The sequence below is a fragment of the Ambystoma mexicanum genome, chromosome 6q (assembly GCF_040938575.1).
Source record: "Ambystoma mexicanum isolate Mex_15411 chromosome 6q, UKY_AmexF1_1, whole genome shotgun sequence".
NCBI classification, from domain to species: domain Eukaryota; kingdom Metazoa; phylum Chordata; class Amphibia; order Caudata; family Ambystomatidae; genus Ambystoma; species Ambystoma mexicanum.
This window is the reverse complement of record NC_090937.1, coordinates 269,515,305-269,536,054: the sequence shown is the minus strand read 5'-3', so window position 1 is coordinate 269,536,054 and position 20,750 is coordinate 269,515,305. Positions and strand designations below refer to the sequence as shown.

The window sequence follows — 20,750 nt, the reverse complement described above, 5'->3', positions numbered from 1 at the left end:
AGGAACTCATGACCTTTGCTACTTAGGACCCTATCTTGACCTGCCTGTTGGATGCTAGACCCTAGTGATCACACCCGCGCCCCCGTTTGCCACTGAGAATACTCATGCTTCAAGAATAAGGGAAAGACTTTTGCCTAGAAAAGAGAATAAGTGTTTAAAAGTGACTGTAACTCTGAGAGTGAACAGTTCCAAAAGTTAAATGTTCTGCCATTCTGAAAAGTATATATAACATCTTTCTTTCCTTAGAAACTGTTTCACCATTCTAATAGAAAGTGGATGTAAGGTTATTTTACTCACCTATAAATTGGCTGTGCCTCTTTCCCAACAGTAATTCTGTTGTCTTCACTATTTATTTCACAGAATAGGTGTACAAGATTTCCAACTGGGTCTTGCTTCCCCTGACTTGCTGTTAGTGTATCCAGAATAAGTCTGCATTAGGTTATACCTACCTTGAATAACCTTTAGTCATTCATAAAGTGTAAGAATGGGTTTTGCTTTCCCTGGTCTGTTTTAGACAGACACAAAAATAGTCTGAGGTTTATACCTGCCTTTAAGTTTCTGATAGCCCCTTTAACTTACCTTGAGATAGCTGATTGCGATCCTAAAATTACAATTTATTGCTTAGCTCAATCTGTGTTTCCTGATCTAAAAAAAACCACCTTTAATAGAATATTACAACCTTAGATTTTACTCGCCTACTATAACTGGGTTATCACAAAATCAGCTATAGATTTATATTGTTCCTAGAATCAGTGCTTCACTATTAACAAAAAGTATGTTGTCCACTTGGTTTACTAAGTGGTATCTTGCTGAGCATCACAGTACAACTTCTCGGGTCTAGTACCCTTCTAGTCTTGTACTGCCTTAGTTGAATGGTTTTGATGAAACTTCAGAAACTGTCCTAACACCAGCGTAGATCTAAGGTGCAAAGGCGGCTAACCTCATGGGTGCAGCACAAATGACCATTCCCAGATCAATTAAATGTGCACACCATACATGTGCCGGCCTAAATTCAAGAGAAATGAGCCTACTAAAAGTACACTTTTTTTCTAATGCAAGCATGTGCTAAACTTCACAATTCTTCTAGAGTAACACATTTCCTCTAACAATCCATCTTGGTATAACTCATTGCTAGTCTTTCATACATAGGTTGCCGAGGTAGGAAATACTTAAGTGTAATACAATTCCAATTCCTTACAAAAAATCTAGATATGACACATTCCTCTAATGATCCATTTAAGTGTAAACACATTCCTGCCCCAGCAATCCATAAGTGAAACGCATTTTCTACTCCCAAAATACATCTGAAAACGGCACATTTCCTACCCCGAAAAATTCCTACCAGATGTACCACTTTTCCTACCCCCAGCAATCCATCTAATCGAACATTGGGAGTGCTTTTAGAAAGCACACCAGCAGGAAAATGTCCCTTTATTCAAAACTCACTTAGATTCAACATTGTAGTGAAAAACCACTTGTATTTAATCTTTGCCAGTAAAATGAAAAGTTAGGCTAGCTGCAAGTAGGTATAGGATAATTGGGTAGTAAGAGTGGCAGGATTGTTACTGGAGTGCAGTGATGGCTTCAGCCCCCACCCACAGCACGTGTACCTTTTCAGTCGTAAGTTGTCTTTTTCAGGCGTCCCAGGCGAACACTGACAAACGTGGAGTGGAGCTGCTCGTGAGGGAGCTGCCTTTTGCCTCTGGCCCGGCCAAGGCTTCCCTGGGCGACACTATTAAGAGACGGCTTCTTCCTGAAGGAGCGGCCAATCTGGGGTAGGCGAGGTGGGTGAAGGGCGAGTAAAAGGGCAGGGGAGAGGTTGTCCAAGAAAGCCCAGTAGGGCAGAGGCCCAATGAGAAAAGAGAAAAAGAAAATGGCAGAAAGGAGAAGGAATGGAAGCTCGGAGCACACAGGGTGAGAAGGGGGGGGACACTCGCTTCACAGGGGCCAGCCGGGACGCAAGATGGAAAGGAGCGCCCTGGTCGCAAAACCATTATTGGTGTTTTAATGTACTAGAAATGCAACCGTTTAAGCTGATCTGCTATTTGGTGAATGGATTGCTGTTGCATTGACTTCTGTATTGCCCTTTTCCACTCCAGTCTATAATTAGACCTCTTCAGATAAATGGCTGCACATTTTATTTGATTGTAATTCTGTAGTTGCAAGGTAACGTTTTTCATTCTCTTCCAGTTGTTGGCGAGTTCATGCACCCATGTGAAGATGATGCCATTTGTAAATGCACAGCGGATGAAAACAGAGTGCCTTACTTCAACGCACCCATCTATTTGGAAAATAAGGAACAGATTGGAAAAGTGGATGAAATATTTGGACAGCTTAGGGACTTTGTATCCTTTTTTTTTGGCAAAGAGAAAATAGTCTAAAGGAGACCTCCTGTTACATTGTATCCTGTGTTCTGAATGGGTGGTCATTGCTTAGCAGATGCCCACCTAACACTGATTATCCGTTTATGGTTTTTCCTTGGTAGTTTTTCAGAACGTTCAAAAGCAAACCAACTTAATTGCAACTTTTTTTTCTGGCTTCATCGTAGTAGTAGTCTTATTTTACCAATGGATCGGCACTTGAGTCCCACGCCTCGCAATTTTCCCCCTTCCCCAGCTGGATCTCGCAGTTCTTGGCACAGGCGCTTCCCTTGTTTAGTGTAGTTGCCCACAAATGCAAGAGAACAAGTAACGGCAGCTAGACTGTAAAAGCCCTGCTTCCTTTCACCATGTTTTTGAACTTTTTTCTCCGTTGAGGTTTCCTCCAGTTTTAGTAATGTTTTAATAATGTAATTGTATGTAAGAAACCTAATGCAGCAGTTTAAATTGCCTTCCGAAACATAGAATATTAGTCTTTGACAATGAGGGGTAATGTGCTGAAAAGGGGGAGTGGGGGAATGGAGAATTAAGGGTAATGTGAATTTGTTGAATATCTTACCATGTGGCTTAGTGACAAAATACAAATTCTTCTTCCCCCATAGTATTTTATATAGAGTTCATTCAGCTCTGAGTTATTTGAACCTTTCAGGTCATATCGTAGGTAACCTTTTAAATTGTGGTCCAGTTTGTTTAAGATAATTTGCCTCTCTTGCCTCTCTGGCCCCTATTTATGAATAATTGGAGCTTTTCTGATCCAAGATAGTTTGACCTTGTCCACGTTGCCCTGCTCAGGGGTAGCACAAGCCTCTCACCCCACCACAGTTTTGGGACGCAGTGTGACACCTTTGTTTAGGTCTGAGACGCTTGTTGTAGCGCAAACAAGTAAGCATTTCTGATCTGAGCACTGATCTAGGTGCGGATTAGTCAGGGCAGGTTAGGGTTTGCATGCAGGGACTGGCGTGGACACAACTTATCAGCACTCAGAGCAGGGACCAGTGTTATCTGGCTGGCTAGGGCTTGGCCCCTACTGGCATTCCCCACTCTAATGTGCTCTGCTCGGCGCACAGATCTTATTTGTACAGTGGGCAGCGGTTGGAGTTTTCCGGTGGGGGCTGTGCCCCTACACGTGATCTCTGCTCTGGTGCTTGCTGTGCTGCGCCTGGCTCTTACCCTTCCCCACACTTATCTGTAATGCAGCAAGGGGCCGGTGCTTCGTTCAGATGGGGGGCCGAGGGGGTCCCCTCGCACCTGCTCCGTTCCACAGAGCTCAGCAAAGTAGGTCTTGTCGGGTGAAGCTCTCGAGCGTAAGCCCCGTGCTTGGGCTGCATATGCCTAGTCAGTGGTGCATGCCCAAGATGGCTGCCGTTTTGTAGTTCGGTTGCTGGGTATTGTATGTCGTTGGGTTCCCCAATAGCTAGCTCTGCAAAGAGGGCACAGCAATAGTTTATAGTGGTGTCTGAGCCTGTTCACTTGCTGTTTCTGCTGTGTGGTGCCTGCTCTCCACGTGGCAGCAGCAATCTAGTGTTTTTTTTGTGCTGCCTGCCTGGCCCCTGACCGTTTTAGTGTTCCTGACTTGAACGCCAAGGATAATGTTGAGTGATGCTGAAGTTGTTGGCAGAAAAGGTCCGGTCTGTGAGTCTATTGCACGTAAAAATGCCCTTGCGTAATTTCATGACCTGGGACATTTAATGAATAAATTAATCGGGCCAGCATCACAGTATCTGGGTCTCGCCAGCTACAACACCAGTAATCTCCCAGAGGTTCAGCTTCCATTTTATTTTGGACACTAGTATATCCTCATTGTCTTTTGTTGATCTGGATGTAATTGGAGGCTGGGGCTTATTTTAGACGGATAGCTCAAGGGATCCAACCACAGAGTTTCTTGTATGTAATCGTTCAGATATATTTCCCAGTCTCTATACTTATCTAGATGGGGGAGGCCTTACCTGTGGCTGTTTGGCAACCTTTTATTAATTGTTTTCTTGTTAGGTGCTTGTACAGGAAATACTGTTTCAAAGCTCCCACAAGGCAGCAAGGGAGGAGAAAAAGTTAAAATGCATTTTAAAAAAATACAGTGGGAGAGGGGAAAGACAACCCTACTATGTCTTGCGAGTATTCAGAATGTGCAAGTGCAGAAGGGAGAGGGAATGGAATAGGTGCTGGGGCGCTCGAGGGTGAACAGCTGAAGTGCAATGTACGATAGGTGCGATCCTCCAGGGGTGGAGGGTGAGCAGAGGCATGTGCTGATAGACAGAAGCTGGGGCAATTTGGTGTGGGAGTTCAGGGACCCAAGGATGCATAAGGGACCTGCACACCAAACAAGTGACTGTCTGCAATTCAGTCCTGTTGTGCTGCTAATGATCTCTGCCTTAATGCCAGTAAGATGGAGATTGTCCTCATTGGGATCCCAATTCCCACTTGCACTCTGCCCGGCCTCCCTTGGACCTGCACCCTCACCCACCAGTGAGGCAAATATTCTGCAGGTCATCTTCGACTCCACTCTCTCCTTCTCACATCTCAGACATCTCTAAAAAGTCCCACTACCAGCTGCAACTCGGAGGTATTCTACCCTTTCTCTCTTTCCCCATAGGCTCACAGTCTCCAGAACCCTGGATATCTCTAGACTGGACTACTGCAATAGTCTTTTTCGATCTTCCTACTCCTACCCTCCGACCCCTTCAACTTATCCAGAACAGAACCGCAAGACTGATCCTTGGCCTCAAGCCCAAGGACTGCATCTCTCCAGCGCTGAAATCTTTCCACTGGCTCCCAGTGGCTGCAAGGATCAAGTTTAAGTCCGTCTGCATAGTCCACAAGGCTTTCTGGGGCCGGGGCCCACACTACCTACAACTCTCTCCCTAAATACTCTCCTCCTAGAGCCCTTCGCTCTGCCTCCTCCAACTCTCTGCAGGTGAGTCGTTTCTCCAAATTTGGGGGTAGAACGTTATCCTCTGCAGGTGTGTCACTCTGGAACAGCCTCCCTCCCTCCCTATCTTCGTCTTGAGACGGAACTTCTCAAGTTCTAGAAACTGCTCAAGACTGTCCTCTTCCCCTTTCTCCCCCCCCCCCCAAACGCCCCCGCTAACCTCCTTTCTCGTATCTCCTGCCCCCCCCCCCCCCCTCTCCTTATCCTCCCCAACTCTGCTCAGTCTCGCTGCCTGGTCAATTCCAGAGGCTCCCCCGCCAGTCTTACACTTGCCTTGGCACTCTGATCTTGCACTTGGAATACATTCCATGTGAGGGGCATCCTCTCTGCACTTAACCCAGGCCCCTGATGGATTGGGCACACTTGTTCCCCTTCCCTCGCACTTCCTGTCTGCGCACTTGTATGACCTTGAATGCACTAGGCCTAGCAAGATCGTTGTCCTGTCCTCTATTGTCTCCTCCCACCTCCTAGCCTGGTTGCACCTGAAATAATTGGGCATGGATGCATTGATGAGCTATCCTCAAGCAATCTGAATGTCACCGAGCCTAGTAAGTTATTTGATTGCTCTGTATGTCCTTTTTTCCCCTCCGCCCCCTCTCTCCACACCCCTTGTCTTGGTACGCTCTGTCATGCTCGCCCCCTTCTCTCCTTCCCCCCCTGTCATGCACTTGCATTAGTAGAAATTCCTCAGGCTTAGTATGCTAGTTAATTGTGTTAGATATTCGGAAACTTCAAGGCCTAAGAATGACTACTGTATTCCCTTGTTCCCTTCCTGCCGTGAAGCTCTTTAAAGCACTTCACTTGTGTATAAGCGTTCTACAAATAATACAACACAGATTTAAGGGGTGTAGGTTGGTGGCACCTATACTTTAGTTTTGGTGTAAGCCATTTTACCGCATTGGTAACCCAGTTTACATTTTTGGAAGCCATTGGGGTACAAGTGTTTATTGATTGATTTTTTTAATTTAAATCCTGCTCTTGCCAATTCTGTGTTGCATGGCTTCCTCTGTGACGTGAGACAAGGTAAGCTTAATATGGCTGTTCTGACCACTTGGACTCTTTATGAGCCCACAATGGCAGCCTTCTTATTGGCCCTAACTGGTTGAGGATCATTATAAGTCCCTGAACTCATTTCCTGTGGGGGTGGCTTTGGCTAAGTGGCAGTTTGACCAGTGGTATTTACGCTCTGCCCCTTCTTTGTTTCTGGAACTTGGAAGTGGTTGGTCTATCGACCTTCTAAAGGAGTAATCCCACACTTTCTGCTCATTTGGTGAAACATGAGTGTAGTGGCCTGGGCATATGCGGTCTGGCTTTTTTGCCTCTCAAGGTCCTGTCTGAGTTTCCGTAGGACTCATGCTGACTCACATTTGCTGGGTTGAGTTAGCCTTGCTGGAACAGTTTTCTGGGCAGTTTACTACTGCATACTGCAGTTGTCGCAAGGATCTACCGCTTAGCTGTGGGTTGCTGCTTGTGTCCTGAATGGTTGTGAGCCCTGCCAGTTCTTCGTCTTAAGCCCTCCGAGGGAGCGTCTAGTCGTTGTACATGTCCTGGCATAGTTTGCTGCTGTGCTACTTTCATCGAAGCCTCCGACACACATTTCTACCTTTTGGGTCCTGGGGTGGGTGGTTATTCGTGATGCTCCACCTCAGGGGTCCCTCTATTCCGAGACTGAAATTTTGGAGGAGGGTCTCTACAATAGAACGCTATTGGGAGGTGGTCCTGCTCTGCTGCTTTTGCCCCATCCATCCACAACTGTAACCCTTTGGGGTCTCTCCTGGCCTTTGCTGGAGGAGTGCACCACAGAATCCACAACTGGGGTAGAATTGACTTCACGAACAGGTGGCCCACTGACCTCCATCCCCACCCCACCCATTATTACCCAATCGAACTGTAAACCTGCTCTGGAACTCTACGATTGGCTCTGGGCTACTCTCCTCCCCCTGAACATTTTCCTGGATCGATAGGGGGCTCCTTGAGCTCTGGACAGAGTATTCTTATTTGAGTATTTAGCTTTGATTTTTAATCCATTTTGAACATCATGATCTGCGTTTCTCCAATGGGTTGGTTTTTAACCATTGTAACTATCTCGTGGACCCTAAATAGTTTTTCCTGAAATGACTAGGGTATCGGTTTCTAATGTCTCAATAGTCTTTGGCTGTGGTTTGAAACGGTTCCTCAATCCCTCTGGCTTTGGTGTATTATCATGTTTGCATTACCTTTAATATTCTGTCCTGGGGGTCCAAATAAATGGATTATTGATATGGCTTGAAGTTTTAGGGTATTTATTCTCCCAGGTACATGTTTTTTTCCTCCCATTCCCTACCAATGGCACTCGTTTGGGTCAGAGGCACCCTTGTTCTCCCCAACCCTTGTTGATTTATGTTGAGTGGCTACTTTTGGTAGTGGGCCCACATATAGACGGTGCGCTTGGCAGAGCCTGGTTTAGACACTGTTTTAAAAAAAATATACTTGGTATCTTTTTAATACTGTGTATTATACATCAAGTACTTATTTTTACAAGATGGAATTGTGTGTGACTTAAAGTAAACTTTTCAATATATCTCAGTAGTGTATTTTGTAGATGTTTGTGGACTAATGATACCTTTTTGTATCAGCCTACTAACCCCACCGGAGAGTGAAGCCTTGTCGCTCTGTCCATGATACCCATCTTAAAAGAGCGTTGCTCTCGTCGGGTGTATACACCCCTCATTGGGGTTATTGGTTGCAGTGCTCAACAGGTGATGGTACAAAGACTGTCTTGACGACAAATAATCAGGCTTTCTGGCAGAGTGGAGAGCTTTCACGACAAATAAGATGCCTAGATGTCCTCGAGATGATTTAAGTAAGATGTGCAGCATTTAAATGAGATAAGTACATGCAAGTCATTTATTTATTTTGAAGCTTCGAGTGCGCCACGGGCATCTGGGCGTTTTCTTACAGAGGAGATGGGTTAGAGTTACAGTTACAGTTGTTGCACATAGTATTTGTACAAAACGGCATAATGCAGGGTATATACAGTAAATAAAAAATATAAAGGATACAATATTTATATGGGTGCATGTGGAGGGCTGTGGCATGGTTGAGCGAGTAAGGAGTAGTCTGAGGAGGTTGGTGGTATGCATTGGTTACCCAGACTTTGAGTAAAGCAGTGCATTTTGAGTTGTCTACGGAATATCCAGACAGATTCTTGTGTTCTGAGTGGGACCGCCAGTGAGTTCCATTGTTTGCTGGCAATTGTTGTGAAGCTACTACCACCTGCTTTTTGGAGCTTAATCCTGGCGATAGCGAGGAGGTGCTGGTAGGTTGCTCTAGTCGGTCTAGCACGATGTGTCCGAGGTTTTGTCTGAGAAGTAGGCAGCGGCTACCCAGTGAAAACATTTGTGAGGATGAGCGAGTTGAACACTATTCGTTCATGTACAGGCAGCCAGTGTTACTTTTGTCTTATTGAAGATATATGCGCTGATCTGGGGATGTTAAGCGTGGCTCTGACAGCATTGTTTTGCAGGACTTGAAGCTTCCGGATCTTAGTGCCGGCATATAAGTTAGTGTTAAAGGATATTTGTCCTGCACACCATCACCACCGGAGTGGCCCCCTGATGCTCTGGCGGCTCTGAAAAATGGGGTGTGGGGGGTGAGTTAGTGGGAATAAGCTGGAAAAGAGAGCAGTGATGTGCTGTTGGCGGCCTGAGCCCGGTAACTCTGTTGGCTGGGCTTGGGGTGTTTTCCAGTCGGTAGTCTCAGTGTGCTGGCTGTTGTGCGAGTCTGTGTGGTTTGTTTTGTTGTTGTAGTGTAGTGAAGTTTGTGCAGATTGTTGTTTTGTAGGCTTGTGGTTGTGTTTGGTTAGAGTTTGAGAGGTGTATGCAGAGGGGTGAAATTGTTAGTGGATTGGCTAATTGGCATTGCTGTCTGGAGCGAGGCGCTAAACTTCTGTATTCTCTCCAGGTGGGGTGCGTGAACATCTCTGCGTCTCCGTCCAGATCTGGGACCGCCCGACACTCTGTTCCTTTCACACATGGCGTCCACTCGCATTCATAATCTTGCCCAAGTTTGGCCCCTGCCACCTATGTCAAACCTGTCTGTATGTGGGGCAGGCAGGTGTGTGTCCCTTCAAATCTGGCCCAGAGAGCATTCCCAATCCAGTTGGTGAGCTGCATCGGTCAGCCAAGGCTACTCCATCCATATGTGGAAGAGATCGGCATTCATCATCTTATTCAGTTGCTCATGCAGGCTACTGCTACCAGCCCCTTCGAAGCGTGGCATATGCCAACGCTTGCAATTACGTCTTGGGGCGGCACCTGCCATCCTTCACAACTCCATCTGGTCTAGGCCCATGCCAATGTCCACAACTTAGTTCAAGTGTGGCAAGTGCTAACATTCACACAACTCTATTCAAGTATACCTGCTGGCAATTATGGAGCGGGTGAGGTTGTTGACTGGATTTGGCTAGGAATGCTGATTCTGTCCTCATGGATGTCGCTTGTGTCCTATTCGACCTAGCATAGTCTCTCTTGTTGTAGTAGGAGTTTCCTTAATTCGGTTCTAGATGTTGAGTGTTTGTGTTCCCCGTTTGATCGTTTAGCTTTTTCAATTTTAATCTGTGATGTTGAAGAGCCAGGTTTTTAGTAGTCTTCTGAATTGTAGGTGGTCTTTGGTGTTTCTTATTTCTTTCGGGATGTTCCAGGTTTTTGCGGCTAGATGGGAGAAGGAGGAGCCCCCAAGTTTTTTCTTAAGGTATGGTTTTTGTTCCAGGCGGATTTCGTTGCTTGATCTGAGAAGTCGCGTTGGCTTGTAGATTATTTTTCTTTTGTAGGAATTCAGCTCCCTGTCCGCTGATTGCCCTGTGTTATGCACATTGTTTTAAAGGTGATGCGATGTTTGACTGTGAGCCAGTGCAGTGTTTTTAGTGCTGGAGTGATGTGGTCTCTTCTGGATAGTTTGAGGAGGAGTCTGGCTGCTGTATTTTGGATCCTTTGTAGTTTCTTCAGGAGGTATTCTGGCATCCCGAGATAGAGGCTGTTTGCATAGTCAATTCTTGACATGATGAGGGTGATGATTGTAAGTGTTTTGTGGGTGATTGAGAGGAAAGGTAAGATTCTTCTTGTCGTGTGAAAGAGGAAGAAGCATTTCTTGATTATTGCATTTATTTGTGGTTCTAAGGTTAGGGTGTTGTCCATCAGGACTCCCAGATTTTTTACTACCTTAGATGGTGTTGGTGCGGTTCCCATTTCCCTTGGCCATGGAATGTAGTTGTTCTCTTGGTTTTTGGATGTAATCGTGATTTCTATCTTTCCTAGGTTGATTTTCAAGTTGTTGGCTTTAACCCGTGGGGTGGATTTGAAGGGTTTTAGCCATATGGTTTCTGTTCTGTCTGCTAGGAATTATTTAATCCAGAGTAGTGCCATGTCCGTTATGCCTATGTCTTCTAGTCTTTTGGCTAGGGTGTCGTGGCTAACTGTCGAAGGCTGCAGAGAGGTCGAGCAGAATCAGGGCTGAGATTGTGTTGGAGTCTGCGTTTGATTTTGGGTCACCGCAGATGGATAGTGCTGTTTCTGTTCCTCTTGCAGGTCTGAAACTGACTTGTGCTTGGTCTAGCAGGTGGTGTTTTTTTACATGTTCTTGGGTTAATTTGTATACATAAGTTTTGCTGGGTAGGGAATGTTTTAAATCGGTCTTTAGTTGGCAAGGTTTTCTACGTCGCTACATGATTTTTTTTAAAGCGGTTTGATATATGCTGATTTGAAGGTTCTTGGTACAGTTTCTGTTGCTAGTGAGAGATTTAGGAGGTTTCTGTAGTATTCTGATAGCGTTCCTTGTGCAAGGATTGATTTGTAGATGTCAGAGGGGCAGGGATCCATGGGTGATCCTGCTTTCATTCTGTGTTTTACCAGCACGACAAATGCCTCTGCTTATATTTCAGGAAGGAGTTTGTGCTGTGGCTCTGTGTTGGGTCCGGTTGGTTGAATGTTATGGTTGGTCTGTTTTGTATGATTTGTCGGATGTCGTTGATTTTGTTCTTGAAGTGGTCTGCCAAGTCTTTGCAACGTTTCTCTGAGGTGGTTGGAGTTGTCACAGCTGGATGGGTTTCTCATTTCTTTAATGATGTTGAACATTTCTTTTTGTGTGTTGGTGGCATTGGTGATTGTCATCATAATGCCTTCTTTGCCTTTTGTATTTCCTCCTTGTATGCGTGGATTTACTTCTGGAACAGTATTTTCTTGTCTAGGTTTGTATTATTTCCTCCATTCCAGCTCCATCTTCTTGTTGTCCTTTTTCATGGTGCTTAGTAGTGGGGTGAACCATTTGGCCATTGCCTTTTTTTGTTGAGGGGGTGAATGGTTTATCCGGGGCGATGTTTCCAATTGTATCAGCAATCCATGTGTGCAGTAGCTCTGCTTTCCCGTCTAGGTCAGCCAGCTCTAGTTCTGTAGTTGAGGGTTTGGTCATCTCCAGTTGTTCGAATAGGTTGCTTGCTTTGGTGTTTTTTGCAGTTTCTTTTTGTGGTGGTTGTGAGTTTGGGGGGCTGGATGCGGACTTGAGTTGGCAGTCTGATCACGAATGGGATGAGATGGTCACTCCACAGTATTTGTATGGGTGGTGCCGTGGTGATAGGTATTTCCTTGGCGAAGATTGCATCGAGGGTGTGTCCTGCCCCTTGGACCAGCTGTTGTCCAGTCGGTGTGTTTTGGGAGTTAGCGTGTCTTTCTTCAAACCAGATGTTGAAGTCCCCCAGGATAATTAGATGTTCGTGCTTAATGGCTATGTTGGTGATGGCGTCTATGAAGTTATCGACAAAGGTTGCATTGTATGTCGGTGGTCTGTACACCATGATGAATGTGGTGTTGGTTTTTGGATTTGCTGCTAGGTGTATGACCATGGTTTCGCAGTTGATGATGTTGAGTGATTTGTCTGTTTTTATTTTCAGGGTTCCTTTGAATGCTATTGCGAGGCCTCCTCCTTTTTTATTTTTCCTGTTTACTTGAAGGCATTTAAAGTTGGTTGGGAGGCAGTTTTGGAGTGTGATTCTTTTTGTAGTTGTCGTCCAGCCATGTTTCTGTGATGAATAGGATGTCAATGTTGTTAAGGTCAAACACCACACAGTGTTTTGACATGGATCTTGCGTTTATTAGGTTGCAGTGGAGTTTAAAGGTGTAGTTTGGGTTGGGCTTTATTGTTGGGGTTGTCTTCTAATTGGTGTTAAGGTTTCCTTCCAGGTCAATTTCTAGTTGAAGTGTTGGTACAAGTGCGTCTGTGTCGTCAAAGTTCTTCTAGGTTCAGTCTTGGGTTTTTGTTTTCATCAGGTTCCTCGTCAAAAAGTTGTGGGTGTTGAGTGGAAGTTCCTCTTGTTCTGGTGATGTAAGGTGTTATTGCGTCGATTATGTTTATTATTTCTAGCGTTGTCCGTTCTTCTGCGTGGTTGTGTTTGGTTGTCTGCTGTTGTTGATTTGCGCTTAGGGTTGGTTCGTTCTGATGACCGGTTGTTTGCGAGGTATGGAGTTAAGTAGAGGGATTTCTCTCTTCTCACAGCGTTGATTCGGTTGTCGTTCCTGTCTGTGTTCACCAGTTGAGTCTTCGGTGGTGTTCAGGTGTGTTTGTTCATTCTGCTCTTTTTTTTTCCCCTTCAGTCCAGGGCGTTTGCACAGCATTTTGAGCTTGCGAGTTGTTTCGGTCTTTATTTTGTTTGTTGATGCCAAGTTGATTTTTTGCTTTGGTCCGGCTGTCTTGTGGTGTAGTACTGGGTGTAGGGAATTGTCCTCTACAAGTTTGGGCTCTGTCTGTATATGGTCTTGACAGCTGGTATTGCTGGCTTGTTCTGTCGCTGTCTTGAGTAAGGTAGGGGAGGTTTTTTAGTGTTATATCGTTGTGTGTTTTCAGTGGCTGTCCTTAATATGCATCTCCCCGGACGAGTCAGCTATGTGGTGTTAGGAAGAATATAGCTAGTAACTACAGAATTGTCCTAATGGGCGTAACTGACAATCGCTGTCGTCTCATGAGTTGCAAGCCCCTAATCACAGTATCACTCCAGAATAATTAGACAGTGATCTGTCTCACTCCACAGTCTCACTCCATCTATGTCTCACTCCGCTCTCTAGGTGTGAATTGGTCAGTCACATATGAGCGTCCTGTATAGTGGGAGAGAAGCCCACAATCAACAATCCAATTTGAAATGGGGCACCGCTAGATCTGAGCGTCCTGTATAGTGGGAGAGAAGCCCACAATCAACAATCCAATTTGAAATGGGGCACAGCTAGATTTGAGCGTCCTGTATAGTGGGCGAGAGGCCTATGCCTGACGGATCAAATGGGTGCAGTACTAAACAGTTGGGTTTGAGACAGTTGACCAAATGATTACCATACTAAACACAGCTACATGTGAGAGTCCTGTATAGTGGGAGAGAGGCCTACACCTAACTGTGCAATTTGTGTACAAGTCTAGCAAAAGCTACCGAACAGTGCAATCTGTGTACAAGACTAAAACACAGCTAGATTTGAGAGACATGTATAGTGGGAGAGAGGGCTACCCCCAACAATGCAATTTGTGTACATGACTAGAAGCAGCAACTTAACAGTGCAATGTATGTGCAAGACTAAGCACGGCTAGATTTGAGAATCCTGTATAGTGGGAGAGAGGCCTACACCTTACAATGCAATTGGTTGCAAGACTAGATAGTTACAGTATTATCCTAGATGGTGCAGGCTAATTATCACACTGCTGTCACATTGTAAGTAGTTTTGCTATGTGGCGGGACATCCAGAGTAGAGCGATTGCTCTACTTCTCACCCTGGCCATCTCTACCTTATTTGTTTTTACTGGTTGACGGCTGGCTTCTGGCTTACCCTGCGGACACCTGCAGACACGATCTTGAGCCGCCCTTTGCCTAAGGGCCTTTAGCCACTAGGGCTGCCCTGGGAAGGTCAGTTATGACCGGTGAGCTGGCCAATTGGGGACGGGGGAGGGATGAGAGGCGGGAGGAGGCGTTAGAGTAGTCGAGACTGGTTATGACTTGCTCTGGCTAGAGTAATGCAGCTGTCGGGTGTGAGGAATTGTCTGCATGTGTAGGTTGTGGCTGATGTGCCGTTTACTTGTATCGTGAGTCCAAGTAGAAACCTAGTGTTTTTATAATAGTGTTCCCATCAATGTTAAAGGAATTGAAAGCATCGTTTATCTTAGCGAGGCTATGAGGAGCATTGAGAGTGGCTGTGGCTGTGTCGTGGTCCCTGGAGATCGGTATGAGGATCGGATTGTCATTTTCCTAGTTGGTGTAGGTGACGCCCAGGTCGTCCAGCTGGTCAAATAGTGGCTTTGTAAAAAATATTGTACAAAGTGGGAGACACACATGAACCTTGGGGTACTCCACACATGACTATGGTGGGTGGTGCTTCCGCTTTTGAGATTTTCATTGTTATATCACTAAGGAATGATTGTATCCATTTGGTGGCATTGGTGGAGAACTGCGCTGCTGAGGCACTGTTTACACAGGATATTGTGGTCCACCAGATCGAATGCAGCGTAGAGGTCCACGAGAAGAAGGGCTAGCTTCCCTTTGTCTCTCAGGTCGTCCATTTGGACTTTAAGTCCAGGAGTGCTGTTTCCGGCCCTTGTCTCGGGTGGAATCAGACTGACGTAGCTCAAGGATGTTGTTGGCTTCAAGGTATTTCTGTATTTGAATGTATGCTACTGTCTAGAATTTTCAAGAGAAGTGGTACTGTTATCCGGCGGTAATTTGTGGGAATGTTTTTGGGCGAGGGTGTTTTTTAGTTGTGGTAGAACGCAGGCGTTTTTTAGGTCCGTGGGGGACACAGTTGTTTTTAAATGAGGCATTAATAAGATTGGTGATGAAGGGAGTGAGTTGTGGTGCGCAGTCTTTAAGGACTAGGTGGACAGCGGTCCCCTGGACACCTTGATGGTTTTGACTTAAAATGATTTGGAGGACTTCTGAGTTGGTGACTTCTGCGAATTCGAATTAAGGCAAATCCTTAATTCCTTGATGGTGGTAGCGTTATCAAGGAAACTAGGTTGATCGCCAAGTTTGGCTAGACTGTTCTTTTTTGCTTCAATTATGTTTTGGAGTCAAGTGATTTTGTCTTGGAAAGCGTTTTGTATGTTCTCACACCAGTTTGCATCTTTGTTGCAGGTTTCCAATGGTGGAATTGGGGTTTCTAATTCTCTAAGGATGAAAAACAGTTCCTTTTGTGTTTGAGCTAGCTTTAGCGATTGTCATTGTATAATTTACTTTTGGTCAGGAGTACTTGTTTGTATTCTCTGGCGGCACTGTTGAAGAAATTTGTTACTGTGGGCGATGACCTTTTTCCAGAGTGATTCATCCTTCCTTTTAATTTTTCTTAGAGCTTTTAAAGCAGGGGTGAACCATCCATTAAGGTGGTCAGATTGTTTGGCTTTGCGTAGAAGAGGGGCTATTTTGTTTGGCTGCGAGTATTGTCGTTGTAATGTTATTTAAGTTGGGTCAAGGTTGTCATAGGTTTGTGTTGCTAAGTCGGGTAAATGTTTTAGCAAGGTTCAAAAGTTCTATTCGATTTTGTATTGCACATTGCTGCCAATGGCATGGTTTTACAGGCACTATGGCAGATATGAATACATTGATGTGCTTGGTTAGTGGGGAGACGAGGGAAGATGTGGGTAATAGGTAGGGCTGCACAGTCTGGCTTGACACAGACCATATATAATCTTTTTGTTTCTTTGCTTTTGAACTGCGGCAAATAACCAACATTGTAGTTTGTGTTGAATCCTTATCTGAGGCATATTCTGCCCCGCCCTCAGTCACCAGACCTCGGCCTGCTGGGAAGAAAATGAGCAAGGGTGAAAGGAATTTGCAGGCAATGGGTGGGAGTTAGGCAGGGCTGAATGCTTGTATGTGCATAGACTATATCAGGATTTGAAATTGCTGGGAGCAATTTAGCACATGCTCCTAGTTCAGGAGAGCCTGGTTAGCTTGACACCAGCTACCAGGAGCTACTTTTGGCTCCTGAGACAAACTGGTGACATACAAAACATAGCCATGTGGCTTTAACTATCTGGATCTGTAAACGTGTATTAAAGAACATTAGCGCCATCTAGAAGACATTGAAAGCATAATTGACTATAATGGACAAATAGTTTGTTTGCATCTCATGTTATAGTTAGATTTGTGCAATGGTCTTTACTAGCGATTTGTTCTCCCGGAGTGGCTCCTGCCTAATAGGTTATGCCCCATACCCAGGGCCTAGTTTTGACTCCTCATGAAATCTTAATTTTGAGCGTCTTATCTTCTTGGGAGAGGCGACACAGAAGGGTATGTGTTGAGCGATCGAAGCACTGGGATTCCTGGGCAGTTTTGTAGCGTTATAAGATTTAGTTTCTGATGCATTTGCACCTTTATTGTGCTCAGGCAATCATGTTAAAGACTTGGGTTTAAAATACCTGCTGTCTCTTCATTGTACAGCAGGTACATTCCTTAATTCTGGGACTGCCAAGCCACCTCAGTGGCCTATGGGGATGTGAGGTGAATGTTTGGAACAAAAGACAACAGACCTATTTGATGAAATGGGTGTTATGTCTGGCTTTATGGAAAGTAGGTAGTGTCTGCGTTTTGTGTAGCTCTTAAAGCCACAGCAAAGCAAACTCTCAGAACAGAGTGGGGGAGGGGGATCTTACTAGCTGAAAGCTTGCAATGTAAGAGCCAGTCCTGAAGGGCCCTTAACACTGAACGGCCACAAACTGCCATTTCTGTAGTAAGGATGAAAGGATGATGCTGAAGTCGCTTACATATTAGTGATTTAAGATGCTGAGGATGCATAATCTGCATGGGATCCACCCATTTCCTATCCCATTGCCCTCGGGCCTGGCTGCGCTATACAAATACAAATAGTTTATATAGCGCCTATACACATGTAATGCGCCTCAAGGAAGGGGGGGGAGAACAAGGGCGAATACAGTGACAATCTTACAAGTACTTGATACATTAAGAATGTGAAATAAACTATCGTACTTGGCCTAGTGACATTTCAGATAGTGCAAGAGCTTTGACAATAAGGGGAGGTGTTGGGAAGGAGAATGAGAACAGACAAGCGGCTACTGTACTAGGCCTGACGACATTTCTGGTAGTGCTGGAATTTTACAAGAGATGGGGGTGGGGAGAAGAACAACAAGACAAGCAACTATTGTACTAGGCCTGATGACATTTCAGATAGTGCTGGAGGGGGAGAAGGACGGAGAAAAAAAAAACCTGTAGAGGGAGGAGACAGACAAGCTGCTTTCATACAGGCCAGGTGACATCTCTGATAAGATAGTGAGGGGGAGAGGAGGGGACAGCAAGGAGGAGGATTCAAATAAGACATCTCAAGCAAGCAAACCGGAGGCGGCAAAGAGGCCCCCAGGAAAACACATCCAAATTTGAAACTTAAGCTAAATGCATGAGAACACAGACAAATGTGGAACTAGGCTAAATGCATGAAAACGCAGCCAAATTTGAACTAAGCTAAATGCATGAAAACGCAGCCAAATTTGCATAGTAGACGGATTCAGAAGCTACTAGTGGTTGTGAACATGCAGTATAGTCAGAAATGCAGACATGGGGGACAAGCAGAGAAGGAAGCTGAGGCAAGAGGGTAGAAGTGTGTCCAGAGTAGGGAATGAACCCATAGTTATGGAGGAGTGTAATGGAGAGTGAGGTTGCAGCACCAAGGAAGTTAGAGTGCAAGGGTGTCGAGAAAATACCTCATGTGGTGTTCTGGTAGTGGACATGGGCCTTTGTTGTGGGCCTTGGGTGTTAAGACCGGCTCCCGCCTCCCGGTTGCTGTGATTGGCTTAAGAGCCAAGTGCAACCAATGGGAGGGGAGCAGGGCCAACCCAAGGCAGCAGGACAAGACATTTTGTGCGGCCATGTTGGAAGGCCCGATGACAATGAGGCTGGAATTGCAAGTTGCCAAGAAAGGCACAAATGAGCAGTGAAGATGGATGTTTGCAAAAGCACTGCGCCTTCAAAGTGAATCCCTAATGTGCGCAAAAATAAATTGTCAATTCATCTGCTTTTTTTCAGTAAATCTTGCTGCACCACGTGCGCTTCAACAAAACACCAGGCTTACCCCAGTATATTTGTAGGTGTTGCAGAAAGCATGGTGGGGCAGGTGGAGAGCCCCCAACGTCGTCGGAGATCACCAGGAATGCAGAGAGAAGTGGCAAACCAGAGTCTAGCTGCACTGGCCTAGTTAGATTAAAGGGGGTCCGTGCAACAGTCTTCAAGCCCAGAATCGAGAGCATTGACTTGAAAACGCATGACAATTTGCTCTAAAAATGCAACCCGGGGTCAAGAGCAGCTGTACTCTACACTTGGAACCCCTTTACAGCAAAAGGTGGGTTTGCATTCAAACCTGTCAACACAAAAGTGTACTGCAACACTGACAGTTCCAGCTGTAGGATCAATGGGAGTATGGGCAGCAGCGAGCTGGAAAATCTTTCAAAAACCAGGCGGGAATACATTAAAAACCTATCTGAACGCATCTTAATTTTCACTTACTTTGACGAGCCCCACGGCAGCTGGGAGAAATGTATTTCAGTTCATGCATTGAAAGTTATTTCTAAGTGCTTGTTCCTTTGAGGTAGGAGATTCCAGGGAGACGGCTGGAGAATGCGGTCTTCCAGGAACCAGGTTATTTGTTAAAAGTGCTCCAAGTAATGGAATTGCTAGTAAAAAGAATGCTGAGCTCCTTCTCCTTTTTATGAACCTGCCAGGGCCTCTCCTTTACTCATAACTTTGGTAGTGGGATTATGCTTTCTAAGAGGAAAACGTCAACATTTTTTGAGCATTTGTAATGTTTCCCATCCTACCCGCTCGCTGAATGCTTACGCACTCTGTTTTTGTTTACTGTGTATGCATCCGTGAAATGGTCATAAACATTTTTGGCAGCATCTTTTAATTGAAAAATAAGATTAAAATCGCAGCACAATTCACAGTACAATGTGGGGGGGAAATTCATCTGGTTTCATTATCAAATGACAAAGTAGGATAGTGTGTTAGCTGACAACTGATACTTTCCAAGGTCATAAAATGCAATCAGTTAGGCTAGTTGAACTGCCATGATATTCCCCCCCTCCGCCCCCCCCCCTGGCAAACATTGTTTCTGGCACTGCTTGTAGCTAGCTGTTCATGTGGTCTTGTTTTATATTTTTTTTTCTTGAGTAGCGAAATGGGGCTCTTTTACCATGACGGTGATTATTATATTTTTCCTATTGTTTTGGACCAATAATCCCCAACAGATATTATGTCCTTAACACGAGTTTAAAGTATTTTTCAGTTAAACTATCAGAAAATATGAAACCCTCTTCTTTCAAGAAATTGCAGAAGGTAAGCAAAGGGTACATATATTCCTGCACTCGCATTGTCGTCCCTAGAATCATTGTTGCTTTTTTACTTTTGCCTCTCATATAAAGGGTGCATACATGTGGGAGGTGAGATGTGAGCAGGGACACGCAGCCAGTTACCGTTTGGACTTTTTACCCACCCATTGATGGCCTATGGCCATGCTAATCCCAGTGGCAATTTACACTCACTTTTGCCCCCTGCCACCCAAAACACATGCTCTAGTGATATCTAAGCAGCTACCTCTATGGTGAAGTAACATCAAACCTATGCTGCAGTGTATCGGATCCTAATGACATTTATTGGTATTTACATCACACACTGCTGCCGCGTGTAGGGACTCCTGCGCTTTAGTAGATCTGGAAGAGGTGGGCAGATTAGGTTACTTGGGAGGCGGGTGGGGGTTGTCCGGGAGGGGAAGCAAGATTGCTTTGTTGGTTGAAGACTCAAAAGTACTTTGATCTCTGCATGTGTCTGTTTCTAGGTGTCATGTGTTTAGGGTCTAGCTCTCTTTTGACGAATGGCATTTTTGCTGGATGCATTTTCGCGGAATTTCTTCCCACTTGCAGATGGTAAATATGGGAAAGGGATATAGTGTAAGGAGGGAAGTTGGTGGTGGAAATACTGGGAGGAGCCCACCTGCGCCCCGCTGTTTGTGGTTAAGGTTAAAAAAACGTGGACCATTTGGTAAAATAAACGCAGAAAAGCTTCATAGAGGCAAGTAGAAAGGCCTTGATGCTTGTTTTTGGTTGCATTAGTTAATTGTAGACATGTACAGTTCTGTTTGTCTTTTGGGAGGTTATTCTGTTGCTGTGCCTTATGCCTATAGTGTGTTAGAGTGTAGAGGTTAAGTTGGTTCTGGGAGTTTAGTGGAGGGTGCTGGCGGGCAGCTTGGAGCTCCCATCCGGTGATTGCTTCATAATTGTGCCCTTCGGGTAAAGCACTTGTGTGATGTCCTGAGGCACTTTGGAGTGGGCTGGTATCTCAAACAGCTTGTAGCAACTGGAGACATTTATGATGGTGGGGAATACTGGAAGAAGCCCAGGCACTTATCGTAAATGGGATTGATCGAAGAAGTACCATGAAGTCGGTT

The 20,750-nt window shown here is 45.2% G+C and overlaps 1 protein-coding gene across 2 annotated transcripts in view; it reads left to right on the top strand.

Moving 5' to 3' along the window:
• The window catches only part of GAR1 (GAR1 ribonucleoprotein), a 146,999-nt gene that overhangs the window by 56,428 nt on the left and 69,821 nt on the right, over positions 1-20,750 (top strand). For both annotated transcript variants that reach the window (XM_069630738.1, XM_069630739.1), the window contains exons 4-5: positions 2,191-2,345; positions 19,583-19,642. In XM_069630738.1, coding sequence (XP_069486839.1) covers positions 2,191-2,345; positions 19,583-19,642 — 215 coding nt within the window. The remainder of the gene's footprint in view (positions 1-2,190; positions 2,346-19,582; positions 19,643-20,750) is intronic.